Genomic DNA, 19,265 nt, shown 5'->3' on the forward strand with positions numbered 1-19,265 from the left:
TTTAGAACTTACCTCTATTTTGAACAAAACGCACACTCACACAAAGTGTCATACAAATCGCGAGTGAAAGACGTAGCTTGTCACGCGTACTATACTAATATTCCTGTTTATATCGGTTGTCTAACAGCAAGAGACTCTGTCTAGATGTACAAATAATTAATTATATTACATGTTTTTCTGTCATTTTACGTATATACATATATAGTCCTCCCAAAGATAGATTGAAGAAATTATCACCGCAAAGATACAGAGATCGTTTATTGAAATGCTAAAAGCAGAATATGAATAGAATTATCAATATGGGATTGCCAATTTAGGATTTTTTTTAAATGAAAATTAGGGACGAGACGAGAAGGCGCTCAACTGATGGTAAGTGATACGCCCCACCCAGTACAATGCAGTGGCACTCAGGATTCTTGAAAAACTCAAAAATTCTGAGCGGCACTACAATTGCGCTCGTCACCTTGAGATATATGATTCTAAGTCTCATTTGCCCAGTAATTTCACTAGCTACGGCACCCTTCAGACCGAAACACAGTTATGTCTACACATTACTGCTTCACGGCAGTATTTGGCGTCGTTGTGGTACCCATAATCTAGCCGGCTTCCTGTGCAAAGGAGCTTCCCACTGCAATTGCAATCACTCCCTAACACACACATTGACAAATCAAAATTGGTTATCATTATTGAGCTGTCACGACATCTATACGCTTAATCTAAATAATAAGTCTATGGGCCTAAATTTCAAAATAGGGGTAGGGGTTAAAGTATGAAATAGCCGATTTGTACTGAAAGTTGTTGAAATTATTTTTTTTGATACATTGCTGCCATCTACAAGGAAAGTCATTTATACCTTTGCGATAGAACTGTTAATGATCTACATTAATTAACAAACTGTGTGAAAGCATTTTGTACTACCTCCTTAGAAGACTTTTCATCACATAGAAAATTGTCCAAATCACGAAAGAAATGGTAGTCCGTTAGAGCAAGGTCTGGCAAATAAGGAGGGTGACGAATGGTTTCTAATCGCAGTTCCTGTAGAGTTGAAACGGTTTCTCGTGCTGTATGAGGTCTCGCGTTATCATGGAGCAATAATGGTGAAGATCGATTCATGATTCGGGGTTGTTTCACTGCTAGTTTTGCTATCATTGTTCGGAGTTCGGCACTATCAGCGGAGTAGACATCTGCCACTATTGCTTGAACAGATCGGAGAAAGCCATGCCAGGTCTGGGCATGGCTACTAAACAGTTACCATTTATTGGTAAACTTTGCTTTAGGACACTATTGCGGCGTTTGACCTGGGGTCAGCCATTGCAGTAACCTTTACTGCACAAAAGTTTATCAATCCTTTTAAATATCATAAACTGTTGTTTTAAACATTTTCTGGGATCTTGTTGTAAAAGCATATACAACGCCTCACAAAAGACTTACTAACTCGACTTAGCCGAGTATATAAGTGTATGTCTGTTCATGGTGTTAACATTATGGTTATGACAGTTTCTAGCAAATTCACTTATGTGCTTATAAACATATATATGTCGCAGGGAAATGATAATAACAGAGATTTGGTAAATATCCTAAGTGATTTGAACAAATCTCGGAGTATGTTTAAAGTACAACACGATTTTATCATTTCTCTAACAAATCTAGTTATTTAATCAAATGCCAGGGTTGGTTCCGTGAAATGACAATGAGTGACGCGACTAGAAGAACTTAGGATGTAAAAGCGCGCGAAGTGAGCATCAGACTTGAGTCATACCCCGACTCGGACAGGTTAGGTGGAATAGGTCATTTGTGGTTTTTTTTTAAATATGGGCCTCTATTTAGTCTTTAGAGAAACTTTTATCTGTTTTGAGGTTAGGTTACATTTATTTGATTTTCAAGAGACTGGTGCGTTATCTTTTCATAGGAGTGGGGGAGTGAGCCAGGAGGCAGAGAACATCTCCCTCCCTCCCCCTTCCCCACTCATCCCCCTCCACCTGCGACACAATACTAAATTTTTACTAAATTATTTCTAAGTCTTACCAAATACACCTTATAAATAGCAAAGAAAATACTTTTTGTCATTTCACGGAACGAAATCTGGCATTTGTTCGTGTTGTTATTTTAACATATTTGTAACACGTGTTTTTATCATATCCCTACGACATATACATTACATTATCAAGAATATATTGAGAAGAAACAGTCAAGATATTCATTTCCTTAAATTTTGCTCTCAATGATTCTTAAGGACCTAGGTTATAAATAGTGCGAATAGCCCTCTTCTGGAGCACAAATATTGTATTAATATCGGCAGCGTTGCCCCACAGCAATATAAGCAAGCGTGTGCCATTTGCCCATGGTGTAAGTATTATTTCGATTACAAACAAAAAAATAACGGCTCTTCATTTATTAGTACAGAAACCATTGTATCAATATGATATTTTAATTTTGAATAGAGAATTGATATTAGCCCGCCGGATATAGATAACATTGTTTTAGCTCAGTTTGGCCTCAGTTGAGACCGGGAGTGTACCATGAAGGTTATTCTGCACTGTTTGCCCGAGCTACGAAGACAAGGTACGTACCTACTTATTTTTATGACACCGTTACAAATCGCCCCCTATATAAAATACGGGTTTCACTCCGGGAGTGCCGGCAGAAGTGAAAACTAGAACATTAACGTTGTGAATTTTGAACATATTGGAATGGTTAGGTAATATTTTCGCACGAATTGCTTTATTTATCAGTATAAAAGTACTAGCATTTATGTAGTTAAATACAATATTCATTTATTGCGCTACCGTACGCAAAAATGACAATTTTTATTACAAAATAATTTGACATTTCAGAACTATTACAATTATTTTACATTAAAAAGTTTATCTCTCAGAAAAATCAACTTTCATCCATTATTATAACGACTGTCTTAAATATTTTCGATCAGGCCAATTTTATATTCATGCCAAGAAAAGTGCTGAAGGCCGCTAAGGAAGTTTTCACTTCGATTATTCAAAAAACTTAAAAGTATAAACTAACTAAATTAAGATTTAATTTAATACAACTCTTCTGCAAACCTAATACCTTTAATATTAATAAAATACTATTATTTGTATGTGCTAACTATTGATAGGTTTTAATTCGGCGCTAGAAATATTCATACTATGTAAAATTATAATAGGACCAAATGGCAAACATTCTGCATCAAACTGAACAAGAATCACGAAAATCGGATCATAAATCTCAGCGTAATTGGTGTAAATAATATATTAAAAAAAAACAATCGAACTGAGAACCTGCTTTTTAATGGAACAGATGACAAACGTCATCTGGTGTTAAGTGATCACCGCCGCCCACATCCTCCTGCAACACCAGAGGAATAACAGGGGCGTTGCCGGCCTTTTAGTATAGTGTACGCGCTTTGTTTGAATGTATCCATGTCGTATCGTCCTGGAAACACCGCACAAGGAAAAAAAAATCAAATTCAAATTCCAAATTTCTATATTTGATAGTAAAATATATATACAAAATTACTTATAATCTACTTATTATAGCAATTTACAATTAAGCCTTATATATGTAGGTATCAGAAAACTTATTTCTACAACCCTATCTACGTGTTAAGGGATAAAACTTTATTATGCTTAAAAACTAATATACAAGGTTTGTGGGGGAAAATCCAGGAAACTGGGAAAACCTGGCTATTTGCTATCACTTAACCTAATTTAAGACCAATGACAAGAACTTAAAACTAACTTAAAAACTAAGGTAAATAAATACATAGATATGTAAATACTTGTATAATATATAAATATATAAGTATAAGAGGGGTGTGGTGTGTGTGTGGGGGGGGGGGGGTATCTCGGAAAAGGAAAGGAGGGAAGCCACAAGGAAACTCATTCCACAACTTGGTAGTATGTGGAAGAAAGCTCCTTGAAAACCACACTGCGGGGGACCACCACACATCCAGGTGGTGGGGATGTCCAGGATAAAACACTTATAAGGATTAAAACGCGTGTAGGTAATTACTTTGCGTGCGATCGCCCGGGCTGGTAGGCCGGCTAGATAACTGGTTTTGTTTGTTTATAATCCAATTAACTAGATACAATAACTTCCTTACTTTTACCCCCCTATTCATAATGGTCGCTAACTTTAAACAGCCGCTAAGGAGTGTTTTTTCTCATTCTGACTTAGGTCAATAGAAGAAGACAGAGTGCGAATTAGCAATGCTTTAAGTTAACAGACTATTATGAGGGGGTTAGTTTTTAATATTGTTTTGTCTTGCAATGTGCGATTCTCTCCTAACACAGATTAGGTATCTAATTCTACCAGGAGAGTTTCATCTATTCTATTCTATTCTTCCTACTATGGCTCCTGTGGAAGGTATACCACAAGTTTGCCAATGTCACGTTAAGGTAGACCACCAAGCTTAGAGTATTCTTTTACTAATTTTAATGGTATTGATCGGTGCTTAAGATTGAAACAAGTTTTATTTTCTTATACCTGAAACAAATATACATGCTGTTAGGACTATAGACACACACAAATATAATTACTTAAATTATTTGATATAAGTACTTAGTGCTATTTACAACTTAATCTTATTTATTTTAATATATTTACACAAAATATATACAAAAGGAGTGAAAACTAGGGAGAGGAGACATTTAAAGGAAGTTGGGCGGGGAATTTCAGGAGGTATAAAATTGTATAAAGAAGGTTGTGTTAAAGGGCAATTGAAGAATAAATGATCCACGTTTCCCTCATCTAGACCACATTCACACAAGGAATTGTCCCTAATTCTTATTTTAGCCAAAAATACTGGGGTACAAGCATGATTAAAACGTAGACGACAAATAGTTGAAATTACTGACTTGTTGGGAATTTTAAATTTCGAGAACCAAGGTTTCTGAGGAATTACGGGTTGTAGATCTCCATAAAATTTGCCTTTAGAGTTTTTGGAAACTTGCCAAATGCTGGACCAATTCTCATGCAATGTGGGTTTCAGGATGGTGCGCAAGTCATGGGAGAAAATTTTTGAGTATTGGAGGGAACCTGTTGCAATAGCTGTCTTCGCACAGGCATCTGCATTTTCGTTACCAAGAATGCCTGAGTGACCTGGAATCCATGCTAAAACGATGTTAATATTGAGGTCATAGCATTCTTTCAAAGATTCCCTTATTTTAAATATAATTGGAAAATGACTTTTAGACCTAAATGGATTTGACAGTATTGATTGAAGGCAACTTTTGGAGTCTGAAAGAATAATAGAGTTGTTCATGCCATGAGCCTTAACAAATAAAATTGCTTCAAGAATGGCAATTGATTCCCCAGTGAAAACAGAAGTGATAGATGGGCAGCTGTAACTGAGTATAATTCTTGTTGAAGGAATCCATGCTGCAGCACCAACAGGGCTCATGTCTGTTTTTGAAGCATCAGTGTAGATTTTATGCCAATTTTGAAAATCAGAGTACATTATCTGAGAAAAAGTTTTATTGGCTTCTATGGAAAACTTATCTATACCTAAGTTTAAAATTACAGATGGTTGGAAAGTGAGTGCACTAAAAGGCATAGTAAATAGAGGCAATTTAGAATATTGGAAGAGGGGGTAAGAGAGGTGAGAGAATAATAAGTAACTGTGGAAAATGCAGGGTCTTTTGTCTTCAGGAATATTATTATTATTTTATAAAGCAAATAGTTGGTCTAATTTAATAGTTGGTCTAATGATTGTAAATGACTGTGTACAAATAAAGAAATTTTTATTATTGATTTTTTTAATTACAGTAACTGTGTTTTTACATTAGATTATTGCGTAAAAGTTACAATTTTATTATTATTTAAGTTAACCCAGCGTTTCACGACCTTTCCAGATCTCGTTGTCAGCGGGACTTCATATGAAATTCAATTCATGGTCTTCAAGATCTTTAAACGTCGGGTTAACTAAAATAATAACAAAAATCAAAAGAAGTTACTTTTACGCAAAAACCTAATGTAAGGGCACAATTACTCGCGTACAATCCTTCAAAAGTGTTTTATCTGAAAACATTTGTTGATTTCTCATCTGCCACAAAGAATAGAATTTTGCGATAAGCAATACAATCTGAAGAATCTTACTGTTTAAAAATCCTTCAAAACAAGCGTGTACACCTTCCTTAATAACCGGCAACGCTCCTGTGATTCCTCTGGTGTTGCAAGAGAGCTGTACGCTCCTCCTTTTCCATTAACGAAAACACACACACTAACATAAAGTGACATACAAATCGCGAGTGTAAGACGTAGCTTGTGACGCACACTAAACTAATATTCCTGGCCTGTTTTCATCGGTTGTTTAGCAGCAAGAGGCTCTATAAATTATCTAAGGTGTGCACGTATAGCCTTTTACTCCCATCACTTATACCATAATACCTCATATCGATAGAACCTTATCGTGCCCTGCTTATTAACAATACGCTTATATGCTTATCTGGTAATGAGTTTATCAATTTATGCTTTACGGCTTCGTGTAAAGATCGGTGGAGAAAACACACTCGAGCGACACCATAGAATTAGAATATATCATTGAATACACGATCTGACAGCTCGATAACTCGCGACTAATTATATTTTTCAATGTCTGCGTTAGCTAGTGGCTTAATCTTAGGTTAAGGATTGGGCGTACTCGAGCCAGTCTCGAACAATGTGTGACGTGTCACATGTTCTGTTGTACTTTGGTTATAATTGAAACTAAAATAGGTTGCGTAGTAAAACATTGTAAATATAATACTACGAAAGACGCTGGTATTACATATTGGTTTAATATTAGATTAAGGATTGGTCTCCGCTGCGCTCCAACTAGATACATCAGGTCTACTCGCATCGTGCGGCAACTAATACTACGCCCAAGCGGGCGTACTCGAGCCAGTCTCGAACAATTTGTCTCGTTGACGTGCCACGTGTTCTGTTAAACTTTGATTATAATTGAAACTAAAATGCGAAGTAAAACTTTATAAAAATAATACTACAAGAAATAAGAAAGACACCGGGATCACATCAGTAAGTATTTTGTATTTTATTAATATAAATGTAAATTAACACAAAGCGTATGTCACACCAGTGTGACAACGAGTAATTATTTTTCCTCGTCTTCACATCACGGGATTTACTACACCTTTTATATTTTAACGTTAGAGGTGTGATAAGTACAATCGTAGTTACAAGTTACGTAAATACAACGGGAAATTTTATACGACGAGGAAAAAAACATTTTCCGTCTATAGTCATTCTTTATCTAAACTATCGAGAATGTCGAGATCATGGGAATAGAAATTGACACATCACTTATATCAATTACCAAAAGGGTATAGTAAAACCCTTGGTGTGACGACGAGGAAAAATAATTACTCGTAGTCACACTGGTGTGACAAACTGGTGTGACCACGAGTCGGGAATGGCCTGTATCGCAGAAAACAAGTGAACATGTTCGTATAAATACAATAAAGAAACAAAATAGAAAACTTCGGAAATTGATATGTTGCTAGACGGGAATATAATTTGCTGCTCAATAAAAATTATTCATTTAATGTAATATTTTAGTTCCGCCGTATCTAAGTAAAATAAGTTTTGTTCATATTTATTTATAATTGTATTGTATTTTATTATACAATTGTATTATATTGTATCCTTAGTATTAGTTCTAATGTTGTTAAAATTCAAAAATTATGTATGTTTTACTTGCATGTAGTCATTGGCTGTAAGTGCAATAACACTTAGACTAAGGCTTATTTAGAATTATATTTAATGTAATTAGTTAGTAATTGTTGCGTTGGCGATGGTAATAAATAAATAAATTAATAAATAGGTTCAAATTAAATTTTTAATGAGTTCTGAAAATATTTGATGGAAGTAAATTAAAGTAACAACACTCGTTTGGATGATGTAATGATTATTACGACATTGGGTGTTTTAATGTTGGCAATAAGCTAACTGTTTTAAAATCTTTAATAGAGGATTTAAAGCATAGCTGTAGATAAAATATATTATGCCCTTCACAGCAATAATTTATCAACAGACTAGACGAAATTGACAGCTCTTATCATTACACATAATATTGTTAAAAAAACATTTATGCATTTGCCGATGTCTGTACATAGACCCAAATTAACAACAACTGAAATGTATTTACGCTACTTTAGCATTTAATGCGTATGAAACACAGAATGATATTGTCTAAATATAATAATGTAAGTCATCTCGTAATGGGTCTACGATAGTATAGGGTTGCGACATGGTTGAAAGGTTATCTGATCCAGGTTTTGAAAATCTGTTTTCAATATTTATATTATTTTAGATATGTTGGTTAGTAGTTTTTGTAGGGGCGCTTCCGTAGCAGGGCTTATCATGCTAGTCGTTCAGGATTTCCAGTTACAAATGGCGAGATGAGCGATGGCTGGTCCATGAGTCAAGGAAACACGTGCTACTTATAATTCCTCTTTTTAGGGTTCCGTAGCCAAATGGCAAAAAACGGAACCGTTATAGATTCGTCATGTCTGTCTGTCTGTCCGTCCGTATGTGACAGCCACTTTTTTCCAAAACTATAAGAACTATACTGTTGAAACTTGGTAAGTTGATGTATTCTGTGAACCGCATTAACATTTTCACACACAAAAAAAAAACAATAAATTTAGGGGGTTATAATACTTAGAACTGAAACTTAAATTTTTTTTTCATCAAACCCATACGTGTATACTATTGATAGGTCTTCTTAAAATGATATTGAGGTTTCTAATAAAAAAAAATTCTAAACTGAATATTTTGCGCGAGAGACACTTCCGTTTTCCTTTAGTGGAATGTGTGTCCACCGCCTATAACTTCTAAAATAAGAGAATGACAAATCTAAAAAAAATATATATAATGTATGCAATACCAGGCCATGCAAACTTGGTTTGAACCAGATCTAGTAAATAGTATTTTTAATACGTATTTATGATGAGAGCTTATTTGCACTATATGATTTTGAGCAAAGATTTTTTGCCTTTTCCATTGAAATAATTGAATGTCATTTTCCTTTCTATATAACTTTTATATTATGTTACTTGCTGCTACGGAACCCTTCATGGGCGAGTCCGCCTTGCACTTTTTTATGACAATAAGGGACGAGACGAACAGGACGCCCATTCTTCTAATGTATTCCTGATGTGAGCTTCTTAAAAACCCTAAAAAATTGTGAGCGGCATATAGTTGCGCTAGCGCTTGAGACATAATATGTTAAAGTCTCATTTGCCCAGTAACTACCTACGGCACCCTTCAGATCGAAACACAATAATGCTTACACATTACTGCTTCATGGCAGAAATAGGCGCCGTTTTGGTACCCATAATCTAGCCATCCTGTGCAAAGGAGCCTCCCGCTGGTAAATGCTCTAAGTTGTCAGAAACACAGAGCAAAAAAATTTTGAAGGGCTTATTATGCTTGTCATTTCCATTTAGAAATGGCGAGAGGAGCGATGATCCATGAGTCAAGGGAAACAGGTGCTGATTGTTCACCATCTACCCGTTATTTTTACAACAATCTCATTTCGTTGTGGACTCTGGACATACAATACAAACAAGATGATAATTCAGTGATGAGCTATTTCTGTACTCACATCGACCTTTCAAATAATGCATTAAATAAATGCTCTAAAAATGTAACAAAATAAGGTGGAAAGAAGTATTGTGAACTTAAAGGCTTTAAAAGAGATGAGAAAATATTTAATTTGTGACACTGCCAGAACAGGTTGGAGAAAAAAGACGATAGTTATTTTAGAAGGGCTTTTATCGAAGGGCAAACTTTCGTAATACCGGTTGCGTGTTTCCCCATGGCATAAAAATAACAGGGAAGTCCCAGGCCCGAGGATGTCCTAAGAGACAACTCAGAGCATTTACCAGTGGGATGCTCCTTTGCACAGGATGCTGGCTAGATTATGGGTACCACAACGGCGCCTATTTCTGCCGTAAGGCAGTAATATGTAAACATTACTATGTTACGGTTTGAAGGGCGCCGTAGCTAGTGAAATTACTGCGAAAATGAGACTAAACATCCCATATGTTTCAAGGTGACGAGCGCAAGAGTAGTGCCACTCAGAAATTTGCATTGTAATAGGCAGGGCGTATCAATTATCATCAGCTTGCTCGCCTTGCTCGTCTCGTCCCTTAATTTCATAAAAAAATGTAATATATACGAATAAAATGTAAAATAATTATCGAAACCTCGTATCACTATGATCGTTACTAAAACCTACAATCTATATATCAATATCTTCTTTTAAGGTTTCTCTTCTACCACGTGTCAATTGCACACATGTTTTTTTGTTATATTTTTCCGATAAATGGTTATTACGCTATTGGGTTCTACGACTTTGTTCTATTAGGATTGATACAAGAACATATTCTGTTTTATAATTAGTAATATTTTAAATGTTTCGTCTCAAGTCAAATTTTTGTACAAGTTTAATGGGCTGTTAGTGATATTAATTCTTTGCCGTGGATTTATGCATAAAGTTGGAGTGTTTTTCATACGATAGTTCTTGATTTTAACATATTTTGGAATCAATGACATTTTATAGACAATGACATATCATTTGGAGTCTGATAGCGGAAAGGCTAAAGTGTGCTTATAGACAATGTAAGGATACTTTTCTTCTAAATCTGAACTTAAAAAATGTTTTACATTTTTTTTATATAAGTGGGAGCAAACGAGCGAGAGGCTCACCGGATGAGGAGAGGTGAGGCAACCGCCCATGGACATCCGCAACAACAGGTGTGTCAAGAAATGCGTTGCCGGTTTTTAAGGTGTATGCTTTTTTCTTGAAGGTCTCTAAGTCGTATCTGTTCGGGAATACCGCAGCGGGTAATTGATTCCACAAAGTGGCTGTGCGAGGCAAGAAATTTCTAACGAAATACCAGACGTCTACGTGATGCGGGTGTTACTTTGCACGTAATGTCCGGTGGTGGAATTCGGCCGTTGGAATCAACTCTCTCCTCTGGGCACTCCCCGTGATAAATGCGGTAGAAGATGCAGAGTGAACCCATTACCATGCATTGCTGCTTATCGACAAAAATATTTTAAACAACTGGTGTAAATGCGACAATGTATAGATTTTTTTTAATTTATTTTAAATTAAATAAGTACACTTTTAACTTATTGATATATTTTGCCAAACTTTAACAGTTTGTTGGCAAGTTAATGCGCTTAAAAAACATTTTATTATGTGTACATACTTAAGTACTACTTACTTTAAACTAAAGTATTAGCACTTACAACTAAACATTATTAGAATTATTTATATTAGACAAAAGAAAAGATTTACCTAATCTATTTACTAAAATAGCATATAGCAGTGTTAAATAACATTGAACAACATTTAGTGAGTTATTCAATTCTAGTTAGAGTTATTCAATGCTATTCAACAGCGCATTTTTCATCTTAAATTTAACTGCTATTAAAGCTATGGGACATGAAGGGAAAGTACCTTAAATATCGAGACTTTATGTTATTTTTAAGAGTTAGTAATTCTGCATTCAAAGACTTTCTAAAAATTACTTGCCTCGTCTGGGAATCGAACCGACTTAAATTAAAAAAAAAATACACCCCTACTCTTATGATGCCAATCAAAAGAATGGCCAAAAACTATTAACTCTTCTTAAGTAACATAGTATTTTTTACATTTCAGTCGGTTAGATTCCCAGACGAGGCAATAAATTTTTAGAAAATCTTTGAATGCAGAATTACTAACTTTTAAAAATAACATAAAGTCTTCTTTCAGTAAAATAGCCTATCTTTGATATTTAAGGTACTTTCCCTTCATGTCCCATAACTTTGGGACAGCCTGTATATTGTATTGTAAGCACGAACTTTCTTGTAAAATATTCAGTCAAAACTAGTTTAAAGCAGATAAAACTGGTTAACACAAGCCTATATTCAATGTAGATAGATACACTGTGTATATATTTCGTGAGCGAAGTGTTTTATTTTGATTATAATTCAATTTAGATTAGAATATTGTTTGTTGACACAATGCTGTTGTCAGAACTTTAATCAACATAACATGCTGAAGTGCTGAGAATTAATCATAAATAGAATATATCTATTCTGGTATTGAATACTAACTTATTGAGTTCATTAAAATATTTATCGTCAAAAATATGATTTTTAAAATATTTTGTATGCTGTCCGTACAAAACATGTTGTAAAACACATAAATTACTACCCGGGGCGAATAAAGAACTAAAAGTGGGGGCAAAACAAGAATAAAATAATAAATTATTCATTATTCTTATTTTCGAGACGAAACAGGAATAAAATCTGGGGCGAAACAAGAATTTTTTGTGTGGGGCGAAACTTTGCGGGGCGAAACAGGAACAAATCTTAGAATGTCATTGTTTGGTATATATTGTATTGTAAGCACGAACTTTCTTGTAAAATATTCAGTCAAAACTAGTTTAAAGCAGAGAAAACTGGTTAACACAAGCCTATATTCAATGTAGATAGATACACTGTGTATATATTTCGTGAGCGAAGTGTTTGAGCAAATAGGGGCGGTTTGTTTGATTTTGATTATAATTCAATTTAGATTCAATATTGTTTGTTGACACGATGCTGTTGTCAGAACTTTAATCAACATAACATGCTGAAGTGCTGAGAATTAATCATAAATAGAATATATCTAAACGAACTGACAGCTCGATGATGCTCGTGATCAATTTTGATTTAACAGTGTGTGCGTTAGCTATTAATAATAATAATAAATCATTTTATTTCAGGCTACAAGGCCCATAAAATAAATACCTTATATATAATCTAACTACTAAACCTAACTAAATCTAACATACATATTTATATAACTTAAATCTACGTCACATTTTCGCGTCGATGTGAGGCGCGGGTTCGGTAACTTCCGGCGGTCGGCGACGTCCACGATACTTGCGGAATACGACCCCCTTCGGCCACAGCTTCACGTCCAGGAAGGTCGATATATATTCTGTCGGGACGTGAACAACAAAATTAAAGTCTACTGCATGACGCGACACCAACTTTTCGACACCCAGCCTGAACCTTGTCTTCTCCACCAAGTACTGAACAATTTCGGACGCCTTGGTGGTGTGATGAAAGCGACAGACGTAGATATACGTCGCTGGGACTACGGGACTCAGGAGCTGGTTCTGTCCTATCGGTGCTGTGCCACATTGATTATGACTAGGAGGCCTCCTCTTCTTCCACTCCACCTTAATTAAGCCATCCTTGTCGGTCAGACCCTTTTATTGGTTTAATATTTTTTGAGATGGCAACAGTTTTTAAGCTGTCAAACATTACATTAAAACGCATTCTTTTAAACGCCACAGATGGCGTCAGGTACATTAAGTGTGTTATTTCAAATATTTATGGCAAGAACAGGCTCAAGTACTTCGTTCCTAACCTTATAAATGAAATGCCCAAATTCGTAAAGCAGGACCTGACAGTAAAAATTGTGAAATTTAAATTCAACCTAAAGTTTCTATCAAAACTTAATTAATGTTTTAATTCCTATAGATATAAAATATTTATTTTTCACCCTCCTTGTCGTTCTTGTAGTGTTATAACTAATATATGTTTTAACGATATATTGTATAAAATAATCACTCTGTATAAAAAGTAAGAATACAAGTGTTAATATTGAGGGTATTCGAAATTCTTTAGTTCGTAATGTTGCTCATATTATAAGTAAGTCTTAGAACCAAATTGTTTACGCTTTTGTTTTGTTTCCTTTTTCTTTTATAATAAATTAAGTATTACACTTAAATTTAAATAATATTATGTATTCCGAAGACCTAATCTACATGGTTAAACTCGAATAAGTTTATGTATGTACAAGAATTTTGAAATTTTATAATATGTAATGTGTCAATAATAAATAAATAAAAACGTGTTCATGATAAAAATTACATTAATCAATAAAAAACCCGATGCCTCTTATTCCACTTAATATGTAATTGTATAAAATATTCAAAGTTTTAGGAATCTAATGCGAACAATGGCTCACTGCTTACGACTTGTAAATCAAAATCCGTTACATTAACAATAGATTCGCTTTGCTTTGAGTGCTTTCTTTACGCGAAACTCTCTAAGAAAAAAACGATTCCAAGAACGATACAGCATGGAAATCATCAAAAAACCACTAGCACGTTTTAAAATTTTCACTCATTAAATAAAATAATTGAAAATAAGAAATTGAAGGTTAGATTATTAATAACCACATTTAAAAATGACGTTGTTATTGAATATTAACGAATGTGGCTGTAAGGGCTCGAACCCACTGCCTGTGCTAATAATGGACGAAGAAACCAAAAACCGGATGGTGCCGAAACATGACGCCGTCTTGCCGTAACAGAGTTCCGGTTCCGTTGCATTGCAGTCCAGTTACCTCATAGTCGCGCCTAAAGAAGTCTTAATTCTAAAATAAAACAACAACAACGTTTCTGTTATTCTTGAGTTACCATCTGGCTACGAGTACTACATTAAATAATGTCTGTACAAATATTTATTGTTAGCGTGCCAAAGGTTAAACACCCCTGAATATTTCAAAGAAGCGACAACTGAGATTACTTTACTGAAGGCAGTCAAGTGTTTAACTTTAATGCAGATATACATTACAGTACAATATATTATTTTATAGTGACCTGGGATTAACAACTTAAAAAGTACGTGTTTGTTACTTTTTTTCTAGTTTTAGTACAACGCAGGTGTTGCAAAGTGGTGATAAACTATTTTACTACTAAGGGACAAAATAATAGTTCAATAGATGTTTCAGTTACTAACTTATTTATTCGTACCAGTGGAATGATTGTTGATATCGATGTATTTTTCTGCAGTTTGTAAAATTACTCGGCTAATATATGTAGACTCATAATTAAATGTCTCTGTGATGAGCGCCAGTGTGGTGCAGTATTTTGGTTTGTATTTGATCGCTCAGGATTCTTATCAGCGGCACTGCATCGCAATACATAGGTTGTATCACTTACTAGGTTAACATCTTGGTCGGCTTATGACTTCTAATAGATTTTCACGTAGGTGTCGAAGGATTAAGGAGAGCGATATTTATAATTAGGAATTTTGGATAAAAATATTATATTATCAAACATTTTTTGGCGCGAACATATGTGGCTCATTCCGTGGTTCCTGTTGCTAATTGTGATAGTTCTTTGGATATTTTGCTGCGATATATTGCACTGCAAGTTAAAAGGGATGCCATTTAATTACACTAGAACATTTTCACTAAGGACTAAAGTTTTGAAGAGAAAATTTTTTGTGGATATGAATAACTTTGTTCATGCACATCTGCTTAGTTCAGCAAAGGTTAGACTGCATTTCAAGGTTAAAACAGTGTTATAAAGTTACAAATCGTCAGCAAATAATAATAATGAAACAAGTATCTCAAAGGAAATATTGTTGATAAATATTAATTATAAGAGAGGAGCAAAATGTGATCCTTGTGCAACGCCAGAAACAGCAAAGTAAGGCTGCGAATTGTAACCATTCACTGACACAATATGAAGTCTTTTTGCAATGTTACCAAACCAGCTGAGTGTCCAGTGAATCCAAAATAGCGTATTATTTTTGTCTAATTTGTCAGATGCGCTAGTAAAGTCTGTGTACATTTCATCCACTTCATCGTCATGATCAATTGTAATAGTGCACAGCTCTGACGGATGGAGCAACGGATAGAAATCCATTTTGATTGAAACAAATAGAATATTTGAGATAAGATGCTTGGACCTCACAGCCATAAAATAGCTATTGGCCGATAATATGGCGAGGGTTGCTACTTGCCCAAAGAAGTAGATTGACATCTCCTTATGTATTTTTTGTGGATAATATACTAACCTAGTCCGAGAAAGTCTTAACAGGCCAATAATGTTTGATATCACAAAATATATTTTTATCAAAGTCACGCCACATATCACCCGATCATTCATAACGTCAAAGTTCAATCTCAGTAACTGATAACACCCAAATATTACAAGGTTACACTAAAGGGATGCTGTTATCAACATTATATGCATTTTGTTTCATTGTTTTCAAATGTGTTAGTATTATATCTATTCAAAAGCCGAGTTTAAAATTGCGTGATTGTCTGATATATAGGTAAAGGTTAAAGCATGGTAAATAGAATAATGTAATATTAAACAAAGTTTTTGAGATTAAATGACTTCTCTGTTTATCACTTTCCTCGTTTAATGTCATGTCAGTCATGGATTCCGTAATCAGAACCTAACCAAACTCTCACCAAACTATCTTTGAAGTATATCCTTTCCAATAAAAAAAGAATCATCAAAATCGTTTGGCGCGATATTGAGTTATTCGTAAATTTATGAAATTATGAAAAATTCATAAAACCAATTTTTTGGCTTTTTATTTTTATCTTTCACAAAAAATTTTTTTTTCCGAAATATTGTTAAGAGTTACCTTTTTATGTCATATGTAAAAAAAATATACATTACACACGGACTAGTATAAAGCTACCCGTCCGTGACATTACAATGGTAAATGCATTTCATAAAGAATTCATACCTGTTAATTCATAAATCATAAAATCTATTTATAAGTGTAAAAAGGATAATGATTCAGTCTTTAATTATCATTTTTTTCATTTTTATTGATTGGTGATAATTAAGTAATTTATTTTTTATTTCATATTTGTCATATTCTCGTCCTTTTCCAATGGGTTTCATCCTACTATTATTTTTATTGGTTTCAAATATTATCGACCGTGGTCTATATTGTTAGTTAGCATCAATTGACCTTGAATTTACACTAACATTATCAATGTTTATTTCATTTCGTATACCTATTTGCGTTATTATCGTGGTTTATATTATGAACATTGTTTTTAATATAAAATTGACTGAGAAACGTTTATGATTTCGCAAGGTCGGGAGGTAAGAGAAAACATTGATAAACATATTATGAATTGGCTTTTATAATAGCTATTATAAAATTGATAATAATCTATTTACAAACTACATCTATTTTTTGAAGTTGCACTTCTTTAGGCGCATTATAAAAAAATTAGGAGAGTTAAATTAAAAGATGCGCGCGCATCACTGTAACAATAAACAGTTTGAAGTTGGTTCCTAAAATTTTCTGACGTTTGCGTCATTCGTTATTTTTCGTCCATTAGTTTTGGTTTCTTCGTCCATTATTAGGACAGGCAATGGGTTCAAGCCCATACAGCCGTATTCGTTATTTCAAAATTAAGTGTCAAAGCCATCGTTGCAAATCGGGTAGGGACCAAAAATTCTCAGCAGTATCGCATTTGTGGTCGACACTTTGCAACATAAGATGTTAAGACTATAATATAATATGATAGTTCCCTTGCTCATACTTCATAGTGTGAGTGCGGGTGACCAGGGCTACGAGCCGTATTTAAAGGTTAAAATAATTAATAATTAATTTATTTGATGACTAAACAACAATCAAGACAACTACCCCATTTAGTATTCTTTTCCACATTTTTGGAACCAAAATATGTTTTTATTTTATGAAAATTAGGGACGAGACGAGCAGGACGTTCAGCTGGTGGTATTTGATACGCTCTACCCATTACAATGCAGTGCCGCACAGGATTATTGAAAAATCCAAAAATTCTGAGCGGCACTACAATTGCGCTCCTCACCTTGACATATAAGATGTTAAGTCTCATTTGCTCTGTAATATTACTAGCTATGACGCTCTTCGGACCGAAACACAGTAATGTTTACACATTAGTGCTTCACGGCAGAAATAGGTGCCGTTGTGTTACCCATAATCTAGTCGGCTTCCTGTGCAAAGGAGCCTCCCACTGGTTATTTCGAGTAATATAAACCGAATGTTTAGACTTTAGGTTTTAACTAAAAATGCCAATTATTGATTTTTCGTTACAACATGTGATTTGAAACAATTTAAAGTAAAACATCAACGTATTATATAAAAAACTATACAATTTATTTGTGAGAACCGTTAGTTATATTAGTTAAGAGAGAAACGGTTATAACTAGAGTGAATTTTCGATATTTAAAGACAATTCAGGCCGTAAGTCTGTCATTAGCCCAGAAGTATCAAATGCTAGGGCGCCCTTAAAACCAAAACTCAGAAGTCATCATCATCAGCCGGAAGACGTCCACTTCTGGACAAAGGCCTCCCCAAAAGATCTCCACGACGATCGGTCTTGCACTACCCTCATCCAACGTATTCCGGCGATCTTGACCAGTTCGTCCGGCTATCTTGTGGGGGGCCTACAAACACTGCGTCTTCCGGTACGTGGTAGCCATTCGAAGACTTTTCTGCCACACCGGCCATCCGTCCGTCGAACTATGTGTCCTGCCCAATGCCACTTCAGTTTCCCAATTATTTGTGCTATGTCGGTGACTTTGGTTCTTCTACGGATCTCCTCATTTCTGATTCGATCTCGCAGGGAAACTCCGATCATAGTCCTCTCCATTGTCCTATGAGCGACCAAGAGTCAAACTAAAAAAAACTCAAAAGTACTTGCACAATATTGCTTGACGGTAGATGAAGGTGCAGTTGTGGTAGGCTACCCACCTAACCTCCTTTCCAATGCCTCTTTTTGGCAGACAATACTAAAATAAATGGCTGAAATATCAGGTATACATAATTATTTCGTAGAAGCTAAGATTACCTCTTGTTAATCTTGACGTGTTTCTGTCTTCCCAGAATAAAATTTTCTTAATTAAGAAATATTATATTTTTATTATAATTCTAATTCAAATATTTTTATTCCAAATACGATGTGACACCACTTATTGAAAGTCAAAAACTACCACCCATTCCAAAAAGAATGCCTCAGACCTGAGATGAATGGACGCAACAAACTCAGCGGGATTTATTTTTCATCAAAAAATATGTTTACAAAGTAATATTGTACATTTAAACTTATTATAATATAATAGTCTGAGGGTGGTCGCTCCATTCCCAATCTGTGGCGTCATTAAGAAAGTCATTTATGTTATAGTAACCTTTACCACACAAACGTTTCTTCACAATTCTTTTGAATATCTTAATACTTTTTTTGAACATTTTCTGAGATCTTGTTGTAAAAGCATATACATCGCCGAGCATGCATAGCCGAGTAGTAGGCATTATAAGTTTATGTCTGTTCCTGGTGTTAACATTATGATTATGAAAGTTTCTAGCAAATTCATTTGTGTCTATGAACATACATTACATTATCAAGAATATATTGAGAAGCAACAGTCAAGATAAAATAATTTCTTTAAATTTTGCTCCCTATG

General features: G+C 34.6%; 1 protein-coding gene across 2 annotated transcripts in view; it reads left to right on the plus strand.

Moving 5' to 3' along the window:
* Positions 1 to 2,494: 2,494 nt before the first annotated feature.
* Positions 2,495 to 19,265, plus strand: part of LOC126977170 (facilitated trehalose transporter Tret1-like) — a 36,321-nt gene continuing 19,550 nt past the window's right edge. Inside the window, exon 1 of one of the 2 annotated variants that reach the window (XM_050825871.1) lies at positions 2,495 to 2,562. In XM_050825871.1, coding sequence (XP_050681828.1) covers positions 2,520 to 2,562 — 43 coding nt within the window. In that variant the 5' untranslated portion in view covers positions 2,495 to 2,519. Of the gene's footprint in view, positions 2,563 to 14,595; positions 14,676 to 19,265 lie in introns of those variants that run through there. The other variant, XM_050825873.1, reaches the window with a different exon arrangement.

This window comes from Leptidea sinapis, chromosome 44 (assembly GCF_905404315.1).
Source record: "Leptidea sinapis chromosome 44, ilLepSina1.1, whole genome shotgun sequence".
Taxonomy (NCBI): domain Eukaryota; kingdom Metazoa; phylum Arthropoda; class Insecta; order Lepidoptera; family Pieridae; genus Leptidea; species Leptidea sinapis.